Source organism: Salmo salar, chromosome ssa11, assembly GCF_905237065.1.
Source record: "Salmo salar chromosome ssa11, Ssal_v3.1, whole genome shotgun sequence".
NCBI classification, from domain to species: domain Eukaryota; kingdom Metazoa; phylum Chordata; class Actinopteri; order Salmoniformes; family Salmonidae; genus Salmo; species Salmo salar.
The window spans coordinates 50,699,805-50,717,304 of NC_059452.1; the positions used below are offsets into that span (position 1 = coordinate 50,699,805).

The 17,500-nt window shown below is 44.7% G+C and overlaps 1 protein-coding gene across 2 annotated transcripts in view; it reads right to left on the reverse strand.

Annotated features, from left to right (window-relative positions):
* LOC106588010 (nuclear receptor ROR-alpha A) overlaps positions 1 to 17,500 on the reverse strand; it is a 106,126-nt gene that overhangs the window by 58,216 nt on the left and 30,410 nt on the right. For both annotated transcript variants that reach the window (XM_045689752.1, XM_045689753.1), the window contains exon 2: positions 226 to 311. In XM_045689752.1, coding sequence (XP_045545708.1) covers positions 226 to 311 — 86 coding nt within the window. The remainder of the gene's footprint in view (positions 1 to 225; positions 312 to 17,500) is intronic.

Sequence of the window (17,500 nt, forward strand, 5' to 3'; positions counted from 1 at the left end):
TGGAAGTATAGCGCACGCCATGATTGAATAGCAACACAGAAACTGGCTGCCATTGTTCATAACTTTGAAATTTCCCTCGGAAGAGATTTCTAAAAGCAAATTCTTGCAACCGTGTCTGAGTCAAAAGAACAAAGGGAGAGGAAAACCCAACGGTCGTTGTCGAGTACCATCTCCATGGCAACCCCAGCAGGAAGTGACATCATAAACGTATATGTTTCTTCTTACCTTGCAGCCTTCGCAGGTGATCACGCCGTAGTGGATACCTGACGACTTATCTCCACATATCTTGCAAGGAATAATTTCAATTTGAGCTGGAGAGAGGGAAGAAAACAAAGAGAGAGAGAGAGAAAGAGCGAGACAGAGAGACAGAGAGACAGAGAGACAGAGAGAGAGAGAGAGAGAGACAGAGACAGAGAGACAGAGAGACACAAAGAGAGAGAGAGACAGAGAGAGACAGAGACAGAGAGAGAGAGAGAGAGAGAGAGAGAGAGAGAGAGAGAGAGAGAGAGAGAGAAAACAGTAAGTCAGGATTGTCTCATGTCAACATGAAACCCATCACAGTTCACCAGGAAGAAAACATCAAACACTCGCTGGCTGGTTTCTCCCCCAAGACAACATTTAACCTTCACAACATCTGATACAAGGAAATATGGCACCATTTTGTGTATGTGGTGACTTCCTGTACTGTTGCAAAAAATAGACATTTTTTTGTCACAATTCATACTAACATCAGCATATCCGTGTGACGTGGACATTTGTGCCAGTTATCAAAGAAGCCATTTTACTCAATGTCACATCATCTTAATCAAAGCTTTGTTAACCCTTTGAACTGGAATACACTTAATCAAGAAGCCGGCATCACAGCACTGAAACATTACTCCAACTGATGGACTGACTTAGCCATCCAGTCAATGTCCCATCAGCCTGGGTCCAATCAGCCTGGGTCTAATCAGCCTGTGTTGTTGAGCACTAAGCCTGGGTCCAATCAGCCTGTGTTGTAGAGCATTAAGCCTGGGTCCAATCAGCCTGTGTTGTAGAGCACTAAGCCTGGGTCCAATCAGCCTGTGTTGTAGAGCACTAAGCCTGGGTCTAATCAGCCTGTGTTGTAGAGCATTAAGCCTGGGTCTAATCAGCCTGTGTTGTAGAGCATTAAGCCTGGGTCCAATCAGCCTGTGTTGTAGAGCATTAAGCCTGGGTCCAATCAGCCTGTGTTGTAGAGCACTAAGCCTGGGTCTAATCAGCCTGGGTCTAATCAGCCTGGGTCCAATCAGCCTGTGTTGTAGAGCATTAAGCCTGGGTCTAATCAGCCTGTGTTGTAGAGCATTAAGCCTGGGTCCAATCAGCCTGCGTTGTAGAACACTAAGCCTGGGTCTAATCAGCCTGTGTCTAATCAGCCTGGGTCCAATCAGCCTGTGTTGTAGAGTATTAAGCCTGGGTCCAATCAGCCTGTGTTGTAGAGCACTAAGCCTGGGTCTAATCAGCCTGGGTCTAATCAGCCTGGGTCTAATCAGCCTGTGTTGTAGAGCACTAAGCCTGGGTCCAATCAGCCTGGGTCCAATCAGCCTGTGTTGTAGAACACTAAGCCTGGGTCTAATCAGCCTGGGTCCAATCAGCCTGTGTTGTAGAGCACTAAGCCTGGGTCCAATCAGCCTGTGTTGTAGAGCACTAAGCCTGGGTCCAATCAGCCTGTGTTGTAGAGCATTAAGCCTGGATCCAGCTGCAAAGCCAATTCCTTAAGCATTAGCTACTAAGACTGATCTGTGAGGCTGTATCCCGAGTACCCAATCTGTGTTCAGGCAAGCCTGTATAGAACCCTACTCCCTAAATAGTGCACTACTTCTGATCAGGAAATAGGGTACCATTTAATGTGTTCAGGAAATAGGATGCCATTTGTTCTGTGATCAGGAAATAGGATGCCATTTGTTCTGTGATCAGGAAATAGGATGTCATTTGATCTGTGATCAGGAAATAGGATGCCATTTGATCTGTGATCAGGAAATAGGATGCCATTTGATCTGTGATCAGGAAATAGGATGCCATTTGTTCTGTGATCAGGAAATAGGATGCCATTTGATCTGTGATCAGGAAATAGGATGCCATTCTATCTGTGATCAGGAAATAGGATGCCATTTGATCTGTGATCAGGAAAGCCTAAAGAATGTCATTTGAGATCACGGACTGTGTTGACTGCATCCATAGACTCAGTAAAGAGGGAGTGACACAACTAAGTGAGCTACACCGGGTTGAATAACCTGAACACTCAAACACTGTCTGGTAATATAGAGTTGAATACCTGAACACTCAAACATTGTCTGGTAATATAGGGTTGAATACCTGAACACTCGAACACTGTCTGGTAATATAGAGTTGAATACCTGAACACTCAAACATTGTCTGGTAATATAGGGTTGAATACCTGAACACTCGAACACTGTCTGGTAATATAGGGTTGAATACCTGAACACTCATAAACTGTCTGGTAATATAGGCTTGAATACCTGAACACTCACACACTGTCTGGTAATATAGAGTTGAATACCTGAACACTCAAACACTGTCTGGTAATATAGGGTTGAATACCTGAACACTCAAACACTGTCAGTGTTTCCACTCCACTGGCATGTTAGGCATCATTAACTACATCTGGGTATATCCTGGGCTCTAGACTGTAGTAACTACAGCTGGGTATATCCTGGGCTCTAGACTGTAGTAACTACAGCTGGGTATATCCTGGGCTCTAGACTGTAGTAACTACAGCTGGGTATATCCTGAGCTCTAGACTGTAGTAACTACATCTGGGTATAACTTGGGCTCTAGACTGTAGTAACTACAGCTGGGCTCTAGACTGTAGTAACTACAGCTGGGTATATCCTGGGCTCTAGACTGTAGTAACTACAGCTGGGTATATCTTGGGCTCTAGACTGTAGTAACTACAGCTGGGTATATCCTGGGCTCTAGACTGTAGTAACTACAGCTGGGTATATCCTGGGCTCTAGACTGTAGTAACTCAGGCTGGGTATATCCTGGGCTCTAGACTGTAGTAACTACAGCTGGGTATATCCTGAGCTCTAGACTGTAGTAACTACATCTGGGTATATCTTGGGCTCTAGACTGTAGTAACTACAGCTGGGCTCTAGACTGTAGTAACTACAGCTGGGTATATCTTGGGCTCTAGACTGTAGTAACTACAGCTGGGTATATCCAGGGCTCTAGACTGTAGTAACTACAGCTGGGTATATCTTGGGCTCTAGACTGTAGTAACTACAGCTGGGTATATCTTGGGCTCTAGACTGTAGTAACTACAGCTGGGCTCTAGACTGTAGTAACTACAGCTGGGTATATCTTGGCCTCTAGACTGTAGTAACTACAGCTGGGTATATCCTGGGCTCTAGACTGTAGTAACTACAGCTGGGCTCTAGACTGTAGTAACTACAGCTGGGCTCTAGACTATAGTAACTACAGCTGGGTATATCCTGGGCTCTAGACTGCAGTAACTACAGCTGGGTATATCTTAGGCTCTAGACTGTAGTAACTACAGCTGGGTATATCCTGGGCTCTAGACTGTAGTAACTACAGCTGGGTATATCCTGGGCTCTAGACTGTAGTGTCACAAAAAGAGCCGTGTTGAATAGACCAAACTGCAGCGGGAATATGGATGCTCATGTTTTAATTAAAAAAAGGAGTAACGCATCCACTGGAAAACAATATACACGACAGGAACAGTTTTGCAGGCACACAACACGCAGGCAAAAACAACTACCCACGAAAACCAAACAAACACACACCTACTTAAGGGACTCCCAATCAGAGGCAACTAGAAACACCTGCCTCCAATTGAGAGTCCAGCACCCAAAACTACACATAGAAAAACAAACCTAGAACCTATACCAAACTAATACACCCCACTACACCACACACAAAACCCCATAATACAAAACAAATATACCTCTGCCACGTCCTGACCAAATATAATAGAAATAATACCTAAATATTGGTCAGGACGTGACATTACCCCCTAAAGGTGCAGACCCCGGAATGCACCTTAAAAGAAACACAAAAAAATCCCCATTACCCCAACAAAACCAAAAAGCAATACCCCCTAAACAATAAGGGAGGGAAGGGAGGGTGGCTGCCGTCAACGACGGCACTGTGCTACACCCTCCCTCCCCAACCCACCTATCCTGGAGGTGGCTCCGGTGCAGGACGTGGACCCTGCTCCACCCTCGGCGTCGCCCACTTCGGTGGAGCCGATAGCTGCGCCAGGCAGACGGACCCCTCGGGCTGGGCCGGAGGACAGGAGGGCCCCTCGGGCTGGGCCGGGGGACAGGAGGGCCCCTCGGGCTGGGCCGGGGACAGGAGGGCCCCTCGGGCTGGGCCGGGGGACAGGAGGGCCCCTCGGGCTGGGCCGGGAGACAGGAGGGCCCCTCGGGCTGGGCCGGGGGACAGGAGGGCCCCTCGGGCCGGGCCGGGGGACAGGAGGGCCCCTCGGGCCGGGCCGGGGGACAGGACGGCCCCTCGGGCCGGGCCGGGGGACAGGAGGGCCCCTCGGGCTGGGCCGGGGAACAGTCTGGCCACTCCGGCAGTTCAGCGCAGTCTGGCCACTCCGGCAGTTCAGCGCAGTCTGGCCACTCCGGCAGTTCAGCGCAGTCTGGCCACTCCGGCAGTTCAGCGCAGTCTGGCCACTCCGGCAGTTCAGCGCAGTCTGGCCACTCCGGCAGTTCAGCGCAGTCTGGCCACTCCGGCGACTGTTGACTGGCGGGCAGCTCTGACGACTGTTGACTGGCGGGCAGCTCCCACGACTGTTGACTGGCGGGCAGCTCCGACGACTGTTGACTGGCGGGCAGCTCCGACGACTGTTGACTGGCGGGCAGCTCCGACGACTGTTGACTGGCGGGCAGCTCCGACGACTGTTGACTGGCGGGCAGCTCCGACGACTGTTGACTGGCGGTGCTGGGCTGACGCACTAGACTCCTGATGCGTGGGGCTGGTACTGGACGTGCCGGCCTGGAGACACGCACCTCCATGCTAGTGCATCTAGCGGGAAACACCGGACTGAAAGGACGCACTGGCGGTCTTGAGCGCAGGGTTGGCATCACCCCTTCCGGCTCGATGCCTACTTCGCCCTGGCACATGCGGGGCGCTGGTACCTTGCCTACCGGCCTGAAAATCCCAGGCCTCATCACAGCCCCAACCCCAAAGCACGGGACCTGTCCAGTCTGCCCTACAAGGGTACGGGGAGCTGGCCTGGGGCTGTAATCTCGCCCCGCCAAATAGCCCTTGTGCCCCCCCCTAAAAAATTATTGGGGCTGCCTCCAACATTCCTCCCTCACTTGCCTCTGTCCTCTTCTCCGCTGCTTGGTCCTTTGGTGGTGGGTAGTTCTGTCACAAAAAGAGCCGTGTTGAATAGACCAAACTGCAGCGGGAATATGGATGCTCATGTTTTAATTTAAAAAAGGAGTAACGCATCCATTGGAAAACAATATACACGACAGGACCAGTTTTGCAGGCACACAACACGCAGTGCAAAAACAACTACCCACGAAAACCAAACAAACACACACCTACTTATGGGACTCCCAATCAGAGGCAACTAGAAACACCTGCCTCCAATTGAGAGTCCAGCACCCAAAACTACACATAGAAAAACAAACCTAGAACCTATACCAAACTAATACACCCCACTACACCACACACAAAACCCGATAATACAAAACAAATATACCTCTGCCACGTCCTAACCAAATATAATAGAAATAATACCTAAATATTGGTCAGGACGTGACATGTAGTAACAACAGCTGGGTATATCCTGGGCTCTAGACTGTAGTAACTACAGCTGGGCTCTAGACTGTAGTAACTACAGCTGGGTATATCCTGGGCTCTACACTGTAGTAACTACAGCTGGGTATATCCTGGGCTCTAGACTGTAGTAACTACAGCTGAATATATCTTGGGCTCTAGACTGTAGTAACTACAGCTGAGTATATCTTGGGCTCTAGACTGTAGTAACTATAGCTGGGTATATCCTGGGCTCTAGACTGTAGTAACTACAGCAGGGTATATCCTGGGCTCTACACTGTAGTAACTACATCTGGGTATATCTTGGGCTCTAGACTGTAGTAACTACAGCTGGGCTCTAGACTGTAGTAACTACAGCTGGGCTCTAGACTGTAGTAACTACAGCTGGGTATATCCTGGGCTCTAGACTGTAGTAACTACAGCTGGGTATATCATGGGCTCTAGACTGTAGTAACTACAGCTGGGTATATCCTGGGCTCTAGACTGTAGTAACTACAGCTGGGTATATCCTGGGATCTAGACTGTAGTAACTACATCTGGGTATATCCTGGGCTCTAGACTGTAGTAAATACAGCTGGGTATATCCTGGGCTCTAGACTGTAGTAACTACAGCTGGGTATATCCTGGGCTCTAGACTGAAGTAACTACAGCTGGGTATATCCTGGGCTCTAGACTGTAGTAACTACAGCTGGGCTCTAGACTGTAGTAACTACAGCTGGGCTCTAGACTGTAGTAACTATAGCTGGGTATATCCTGGGCTCTAGACTGTAGTAACTACAGCTGGGTATATCCTGGGCTCTAGACTGTAGTAACTACAGCTGGGTATATCCTGGGCTCTAGACTGTAGTAACTACAGCTGGGCTCTAGACTGTAGTAACTACAGCTGGGCTCTAGACTGTAGTAACTACAGCTGGGTATATCCTGGGCTCTAGACTGTAGTAACTACAGCTGGGTATATCCTGGGCTCTACACTGTAGTAACTACAGCTGGGTATATCCTGGGCTCTACACTGTAGTAACTACAGCTGGGTATATCTTGGGCTCTAGACTGTAGTAACTACAGCTGGGTATATCCTGGGCTCTACACTGTAGTAACTACAGCTGGGTATATCCTGGGCTCTAGACTGTAGTAACTACAGCTGGGCTCTAGACTGTAGTAACTACAGCTGGGTATATCCTGGGCTCTAGACTGTAGTAACTACAGCTGGGTATATCATGGGCTCTAGACTGTAGTAACTACAGCTGGGTATATCCTGGGATCTAGACTGTAGTAACTACAGCTGGGTATATCCTGGGCTCTAGACTGTAGTAAATACAGCTGGGTATATCCTGGGCTCTAGACTGTAGTAACTACAGCTGGGTATATCCTGGGCTCTAGACTGTAGTAACTACAGCTGGGTATATCCTGTGCTCTAGACTGTAGTAACTACAGCTGGGCTCTAGACTGTAGTAACTACAGCTGGGCTCTAGACTGTAGTAACTACAGCTGGGTATATCCTGGGCTCTAGACTGTAGTAACTACAACTGGGTATATCCTGGGCTCTACACTGTAGTAACTACAGCTGGGTATATCCTGGGCTCTACACTGTAGTAACTACAGCTGGGTATATCTTGGGCTCTAGACTGTAGTAACTACAGCTGGGTATATCCTGGGCTCTACACTGTAGTAACTACAGCTGGGTATATCCTGGGCTCTAGACTGTAGTAACTACAGCTGGGCTCTAGACTGTAGTAACTACAGCTGGGTATATCCTGGGCTCTACACTGTAGTAACTACAGCTGGGTATATCCTGGGCTCTAGACTGTAGTAACTACAGCTGGGCTCTAGACTGTAGTAACTACAGCTGGGTATATCCTGGGCTCTAGACTGTAGTAACTACAGCTGGGTATATCATGGGCTCTAGACTGTAGTAACTACAGCTGGGTATATCCTGGGATCTAGACTGTAGTAACTACAGCTGGGTATATCCTGGGCTCTAGACTGTAGTAACTACAGCTGGGTATATCCTGGGCTCTAGACTGTAGTAAATACACCTGGGTATATCCTGGGCTCTAGACTGTAGTAACTACAGCTGGGTATATCCTGGGCTCTAGACTGTAGTAACTACAGCTGGGTATATCCTGGGCTCTAGACTGTAGTAACTACAGCTGGGCTCTAGACTGTAGTAACTACAGCTGGGCTCTAGACTGTAGTAACTACAGCTGGGTATATCCTGGGCTCTAGACTGTAGTAACTACAGCTGGGTATATCCTGGGCTCTACACTGTAGTAACTACAGCTGGGTATATCCTGGGCTCTACACTGTAGTAACTACAGCTGGGTATATCTTGGGCTCTAGACTGTAGTAACTACAGCTGGGTATATCCTGGGCTCTACACTGTAGTAACTACAGCTGGGTATATCCTGGGCTCTAGACTGTAGTAACTACAGCTGGGTATATCCTGGGCTCTAGACTGTAGTAACTACAGCTGGGTATATCCTGGGCTCTAGACTGTAGTAACTACAGCTGGGCTCTAGACTGTAGTAACAGGGAACCGCCACCAGGTGCCAGTGCAGGTGTGTGGAGAGCCTACAGTGGATTTCAACAGTACAGTGTTGCTGCTCATAGTTTATGAGAGGGTTAACTAACTCGTGGCTTGTAGATTTTGTTTGGGGTTTAAAAACTCAATGGGATGAAGCAATCAAAACAGAACTGATTCTGACATTCTGACATTATTCCAGTTATTGCAAAAGCAAGGATGAAAAACAACACTGCAACACAATTCCATCTAGCGGTACCAATACATGTTTCAGTGGGACTGCTTCAGATGCCAGACACACGGGTCGTTGCCTGCCAGCCAGTATTCCAAACTCATGTCATCTCATACCGCACAGTATTCCAGGATATGATATGGGTTCTGAATACAGTGCAGTATGATATGGGTTCTGAATACAGTGCAGTATGATATGGGTTCTGAATACAGTACAGTATGATATGGGTTCTGAATACAGTGCAGTATGATATGATATGAGTTCTGAATACAGTGCAGTATGATATGGGTTCTGAATACAGTGCAGTATGATATGGGTTCTGAATACAGTGCAGTATGATATGGGTTCTGAATACAGTACAGTATGATATGGGTTCTGAATACAGTGCAGTATGATATGATATGGGTTCTGAATACAGTACAGTATGATATGGGTTCTGAATACAGTGCAGTATGATATGATATGGGTTCTGAATACAGTGCAGTATGATATGGGTTCTGAATACAGTATGATATGATATGGGTTCTGAATACAGTGCAGTATGATATGGGTTCTGAATACAGTGAGGTATGATATGGGTTCTGAATAAAGTGCAGTATGATATGATATGGTTTCTGAATACAGTGCAGTATGATATGGGTTCTGAATACAGCGCAGTATGATACGATATGGGTTCTGAATACAGTGCAGTATGATATGGGTTCTGAATACAGTGCAGTATGATATGATATGGGTTCTGAATACAGTATGATATGATATGGGTTCTGAATACAGTGCAGTATGATATGGGTTCTGAATACAGTGCAGTATGATATGATATGGGTTCTGAATACAGTGCAGTATGATATGGGTTCTGAATACAGTGCAGTATGATATGGGTTCTGAATACAGTGTATGGGTTCTGAATACAGTGCATTATGATATGGGTTCTGAATACAGTGCAGTATCTAATGAGACACCATGCCATGTTCTTTGTGAAGCAGTTAGATTGAAGGTGTTTCCACCACTCCTGATTTATTTAGGGTGTTGGTATTGTACTGTAATGTAACTGGCCTATAGATATATCTGATATAAAGATATCATCTGAGAAACACATTGAATCAGCCAGAGACCAGATAATTGTGGTGACTGTTAGAGACACGTGTCGACGCTGACTGTAGCTGTCAGGGACCAAATGACGTACTTAAGAAGTTACACACACACACACACACACACACACACACACACACACACACACACACACACACACACACACACACACACACACACACACACACACACACAGTTGTGTGCTGTTATGTAAGCGGTTTCACAGTGATGCAATACAAGGCCTGAACACAACACAGGCCAGCATTATAAACAGATGAAGCATGTTACAGGAACACAGGCCATCATTATAAACAGATGAAGCACGTTACAGGAACACAGGCGATCATTATAAACAGATGAAGCATGTTACAGGAACACAGGCCATCATTATAAACAGATGAAGCATGTTACAGGAAAACAGGCCAGCATTATGAACAGATGAAGCATGTTACAGGAACACAGGCCAGCATTATAAACAGATGAAGCATGTTATAGGAACACAGGCCATCATTATAAACAGATGAAGCACGTTACAGGAACACAGGCCATCATTAAAAACAGATGAAGCATGTTACAGGAACACAGGCCAGCATTATAAACAGATGAAGCACGTTACAGGAACACAGGCCATCATTATAAAAAGATGAAGCATGTTACAGGAACACAGGCCAGCATTATAAACAGATGAAGCATGTTACAGGAACACAGGCCATCATTATAAACAGATGAAGCATATTACAGGAACACAGGCCAGCATTATAAACAGATTAAGCATATTACAGGAACACAGGGATCACAGGCCAGCATTATAAACAGATGAAGCATATTGCAGGAACACAGGCCAGCATTATAAACAGATGAAGCATGTTACAGGAAAACAGGCCAGCATTATAAACAGATGAAGCATGTTACAGGAACACAGGCCATCATTATAAACAGATGAAGCATATTACAGGAACACAGGCCAGCATTATAAACAGATGAAGCATATTACAGGAACACAGGGATCACAGGCCAGCATTATAAACAGATGAAGCATATTGCAGGAACACAGGCCAGCATTATAAACAGATGAAGCATGTTACAGGAACACAGGCCATCATTATAAACAGATGAAGCATGTTACAGGAACACAGGCCATCATTATAAACAGATGAAGCATATTACAGGAACACAGGCCAGCATTATAAACAGATGAAGCATATTACAGGAACACAGGGATCACAGGCCAGCATTATAAACAGATGAAGCATATTGCAGGAACACAGGCCAGCATTATAAACAGATGAAGCATGTTACAGGAACACAGGCAAGCATTATAAACAGATGAAGCATGTTACAGAAACACAGGCCAGCATTATAAACAGATGAAGCATGTTGCAGGAACACAGGCCAGCATTATAAACAGATGAAGCATATTGCAGGAACACAGGCCAGCATTATAAACAGATGAAGCACGTTACAGGAACACAGGCCATCATTATAAACAGATGAAGCATGTTACAGGAAAACAGGCCAGCATTATAAACAGATGAAGCATGTTACAGGAACACAGGCCAGCATTATAAACAGATGAAGCATGTTATAGGAACACAGGCCATCATTATAAACAGATGAAGCACGTTACAGGAACACAGGCCATCATTATAAACAGATGAAGCATGTTACAGGAACACAGGCCAGCATTATAAACAGATGAAGCACGTTACAGGAACACAGGCCATCATTATAAAAAGATGAAGCATGTTACAGGAACACAGGCCAGCATTATAAACAGATGAAGCATGTTACAGGAACACAGGCCATCATTATAAACAGATGAAGCATATTACAGGAACACAGGCCAGCATTATAAACAGATTAAGCATATTACAGGAACACAGGGATCACAGGCCAGCATTATAAACAGATGAAGCATATTGCAGGAACACAGGCCAGCATTATAAACAGATGAAGCATGTTACAGGAAAACAGGCCAGCATTATAAACAGATGAAGCATGTTACAGGAACACAGGCCATCATTATAAACAGATGAAGCATATTACAGGAACACAGGCCAGCATTATAAACAGATGAAGCATATTACAGGAACACAGGGATCACAGGCCAGCATTATAAACAGATGAAGCATATTGCAGGAACACAGGCCAGCATTATAAACAGATGAAGCATGTTACAGGAACACAGGCCATCATTATAAACAGATGAAGCATTTTACAGGAACACAGGCCATCATTATAAACAGATGAAGCATATTACAGGAACACAGGCCAGCATTATAAACAGATGAAGCATATTACAGGAACACAGGGATCACAGGCCAGCATTATAAACAGATGAAGCATATTGCAGGAACACAGGCCAGCATTATAAACAGATGAAGCATGTTACAGGAACACAGGCAAGCATTATAAACAGATGAAGCATGTTACAGAAACACAGGCCAGCATTATAAACAGATGAAGCATGTTGCAGGAACACAGGCCAGCATTATAAACAGATGAAGCATATTGCAGGAACACAGGCCAGCATTATAAACAGATGAAGCATGTTGCATGAACACAGGCCAGCATTATAAACAGATGAAGCATATTACAGGAACACAGGCCAGCATTATAAAAAGATGAAGCATGTTACAGGAACACAGGCCAGCATTATAAACAGATGAAGCATGTTACAGGAATACAGGCCAGCATTATAAACAGATGAAGCATGTTACAGGAAAACAGGCCAGCATTATAAACAGATGAAGCATGTTACAGGAACACAGGCCAGCATTATAAACAGATGAAGCATATTGCAGGAACACAGGCCAGCATTATAAACAGATGAAGCATGTTACAGGAACACAGGCCAGCATTATAAACAGATGATGCATATTGCAGGAACACAGGCCAGCATTATAAACAGATGAAGCATGTTCCAGGAACACAGGCCAGCATTATAAACAGATGAAGCATGTTACAGGAACACAGGCCAGCATTATAAACAGATGAAGCACGTTACAGGAACACAGGCCATCATTATAAAAAGATGAAGCACGTTACAGGAACACAGGCCAGCATTATAAACAGATGAAGCATGTTACAGGAACACAGGCCAGCATTATAAACAGATGAAGCATGTTACAGGAATACAGGCCAGCATTATAAACAGATGAAGCATGTTACAGGAAAACAGGCCAGCATTATAAACAGATGAAGCATGTTACAGGAACACAGGCCAGCATTATAAACAGATGAAGCATATTGCAGGAACACAGGCCAGCATTATAAACAGATGAAGCATGTTACAGGAACACAGGCCAGCATTATAAACAGATGATGCATATTGCAGGAACACAGGCCAGCATTATAAACAGATGAAGCATGTTCCAGGAACACAGGCCAGCATTATAAACAGATGAAGCATATTGCAGGAACACAGGCCAGCATTATAAACAGATGAAGCATGTTACAGGAACACAGGCCAGCATTATAAACAGATGAAGCACGTTACAGGAACACAGGCCATCATTATAAAAAGATGAAGCACGTTACAGGAACACAGGCCAGCATTATAAACAGATGAAGCATGTTACAGGAACACAGGCCATCATTATAAACAGATGAAGCATATTACAGGAACACAGGCCAGCATTATAAACAGATTAAGCATATTACAGGAACACAGGGATCACAGGCCAGCATTATAAACAGATGAAGCATATTGCAGGAACACAGGCCAGCATTATAAACAGATGAAGCATGTTACAGGAAAACAGGCCAGCATTATAAACAGATGAAGCATGTTACAGGAACACAGGCCATCATTATAAACAGATGAAGCATATTACAGGAACACAGGCCAGCATTATAAACAGATGAAGCATATTACAGGAACACAGGGATCACAGGCCAGCATTATAAACAGATGAAGCATATTGCAGGAACACAGGCCAGCATTATAAACAGATTAAGCATGTTACAGGAACACAGGCCATCATTATAAACAGATGAAGCATGTTACAGGAACACAGGCCAGCATTATAAACAGATGAAGCATATTACAGGAACACAGGGATCACAGGCCAGCATTATAAACAGATGAAGCATATTGCAGGAACACAGGCCAGCATTATAAACAGATGAAGCATGTTACAGGAAAACAGGCCAGCATTATAAACAGATGAAGCATGTTACAGGAACACAGGCCATCATTATAAACAGATGAAGCATATTACAGGAACACAGGCCAGCATTATAAACAGATGAAGCATATTACAGGAACACAGGGATCACAGGCCAGCATTATAAACAGATGAAGCATATTGCAGGAACACAGGCCAGCATTATAAACAGATGAAGCATGTTACAGGAACACAGGCCATCATTATAAACAGATGAAGCATGTTACAGGAACACAGGCCATCATTATAAACAGATGAAGCATATTACAGGAACACAGGCCAGCATTATAAACAGATGAAGCATATTACAGGAACACAGGGATTACAGGCCAGCATTATAAACAGATGAAGCATATTGCAGGAACACAGGCCAGCATTATAAACAGATGAAGCATGTTACAGGAAGACAGGCAAGCATTATAAACAGATGTAGCATGTTACAGAAACACAGGCCAGCATTATAAACAGATGAAGCATGTTGCAGGAACACAGGCAAGCATTATAAACAGATGAAGCATATTGCAGGAACACAGGCCAGCATTATAAACAGATGAAGCATGTTGCATGAACACAGGCCAGCATTATAAACAGATGAAGCATATTACAGGAACACAGGCCAGCATTATAAAAAGATGAAGCATGTTACAGGAACACAGGCCAGCATTATAAACAGATGAAGCATGTTACAGGAATACAGGCCAGCATTATAAACAGATGAAGCATGTTACAGGAAAACAGGCCAGCATTATAAACAGATGAAGCATGTTACAGGAACACAGGCCAGCAATATAATCAGATGAAGCATATTGCAGGAACACAGGCCAGCATTATAAACAGATGAAGCATGTTACAGGAACACAGGCCAGCATTATAAACAGATGATGCATATTGCAGGAACACAGGGAAGCATTATAAACAGATGAAGCATGTTTCAGGAACACAGGCCAGCATTATAAACAGATGAAGCATATTGCAGGACCACAGGCCAGCATTATAAACAGATGAAGCATGTTACAGGAACACAGGCCAGCATTATAAACAGATGAAGCATGTTACAGGAACACAGGCCAGCATTATAAACAGATGAAGCATGTTACAGGAACACAGGCCAGCATTATAAACAGATGAAGCATATTGCAGGAACACAGGCCAGCATTATAAACAGATGAAGCATGTTACAGGAACACAGGCCAGCATTATAAACCGATGAAGCATGTTACAGGAACACAGGCCAGCATTATAAACAGATGAAGCATGTTACAGGAACACAGGCCAGCATTATAAACAGATGAAGCATGTTACAGGAACACAGGCCAGCATTATAAACAGATGAAGCATGTTACAGGAACACAGGCCAGCATTATAAACAGATGAAGCATATTGCAGGAACACAGGCCAGCATTATAAACAGATGAAGCATGTTACAGGAACACAGGCCAGCATTATAAACAGATGAAGCATATTGCAGGAACACAGGGAACACAGGCCAGCATTATAAACAGATGAAGCATATTGCAGGAACACAGGCCAGCATTATAAACAGATGAAGCATGTTACAGGAACACAGGGCAGCATTATAAACTGATGAAGCATGTTGCAGGAACACGGGGAACACAGGCCAGCATTATAAACAGATGAAGCATTTTCCAGGAACACAGGCCAGCATTATAAACAGATGAAGCATATTGCAGGAACACAGGGAACACAGGCCAGCAGTATAAACAGATGAAGCATGTTCCAGGAACACAGGCCAACATTATAAACAGATGAAGCATATTGCAGGAACACAGGCCAGCATTATAAACAGATGAAACATGTTCCAGGAACACAGGCCAGCATTATAAACAGATGAAGCATGTTCCAGGAACACAGACCAGCATTATAAACAGATGAAGCATGTTACAGGAACACAGGCCAGCATTATAAACAGATGAAGCATGTTAACAGGAACACAGGCCAGCATTATAAACAGATGAAGCATGTTACAGGAACACAGGCCAGCATTATAAACAGATGAAGCATATTGCAGGAACACAGGCCAGCATTATAAACAGATGAAGCATATTGCAGGAACACACGGAACACAGGCCAACATTATAAACAGATGAAGCATGTTACAGGAACACAGGGAACACAGGCTGACAGAAACAACACATTACAGGGCTGTAATACAGGTTTCACAATACATAAATAGGTGAAAGGTCAAACGGATTGGAGGAATGACATACAGCACTACATTGGGTTATTGGTCCAAACAAGACATAAATCCTTGTAGGACTTGGAACTGTTACAAGCCTTGAGGGAATTAGCAACCATTTCTCAGAACTCACAGCTTTATTTTGTACACAAACCCAATGTGAAGGCCTCTACCTTCACCTCTATAAACTGGGGAGGAGGGTCCATACCTGCGAATATTCAAAAACAGTTAAGTTTGTGCATCAGCCAATTAAAAATCGCTTACGTAGTGGCACGTGATAAAATGCTACACCTTAACCATGATAACACAGAGTAGATACATCTGGCTGTAGTTTAGGGGCTCTTCATGATAACACAGAGTAGATACATCTGGCTGTAGTTTAGGGGCTCTTCATGATAACACAAAGTAGATACATCTGGCTGTAGTTTAGGGGCTCTTCATGATAACACAGAGTAGATACATCTGGCTGTAGTTTAGGGGCTCTTCATGATAACACAGAGTAGATACATCTGGCTGTAGTTTAGGGGCTCTTCATGATAACACAGAGTAGATACATCTGGCTGTAGTTTAGGGGCCCTTCATGATAACACAGAGTAGATACATCTGGCTGTAGTTTAGGGGCCCTTCATGTTGGCTAAACAACAAATGATGTAAGAAGTGACACTGGCCTCATTTTCAGCATAGCTCTCACACACACAAACAAACAAACACACACACACACACACACACACACACACACACACACACACAGACACAGACACAGACACAGACACAGACACAGACACACACAGACACAGACACAGACACACACACACACACAGGCAGGAATGCACATACACACATTCAGAGACAGACAGAGGGAGAGAGGGACAGACAGACAGACAGACAGACAGACAGACAGACAGACAGACAGACAGACAGACAGACAGAGGGAAAGAGAAAAAGAGAGAGAGACAGAGAGAGAGAGAGAGAGAGAGAGAGAGAGAGAGAGAGAGAGAGAGAGAGAGAGAGAGAGAGAGAGAGAGAGAGACACAGAGGGAAAGAGAAAAAGAGAGACAGCGAGACAGAGAGAAAAAGAGAGACAGAGAGTGAGCTCACAAACCTGTTCTAACACACTGAAGCCTCAGGACCAGAACATCCAATCAATCAGAATAAAACAAATTACAACACAGTCAAAACAAAACTACATTACATATTGGGAAACACAAGCACAAATCAAAATGCAGTGCTATCTAGCCCTAAATCGACAGTACACTGTGGCTAACTACTTGACCATGGTTACTGATCAAAACCTTAGAAAAACCTTGACAAAGTACAGGCTCAGGGAGCACAGCCTTGCCACTGAGAAGGGTAGACACAGGAAAACCTGGCTCCCTGTAGAGGAAAGGCTGTGCAACCACTGCACAACAGCAAAACCTGAGACAGAGCTGCATTTCCTGACAAAATGTCAAAAATATAAAACAACTAGAGTGTCATTTCCCCAAATTTGAAACCCT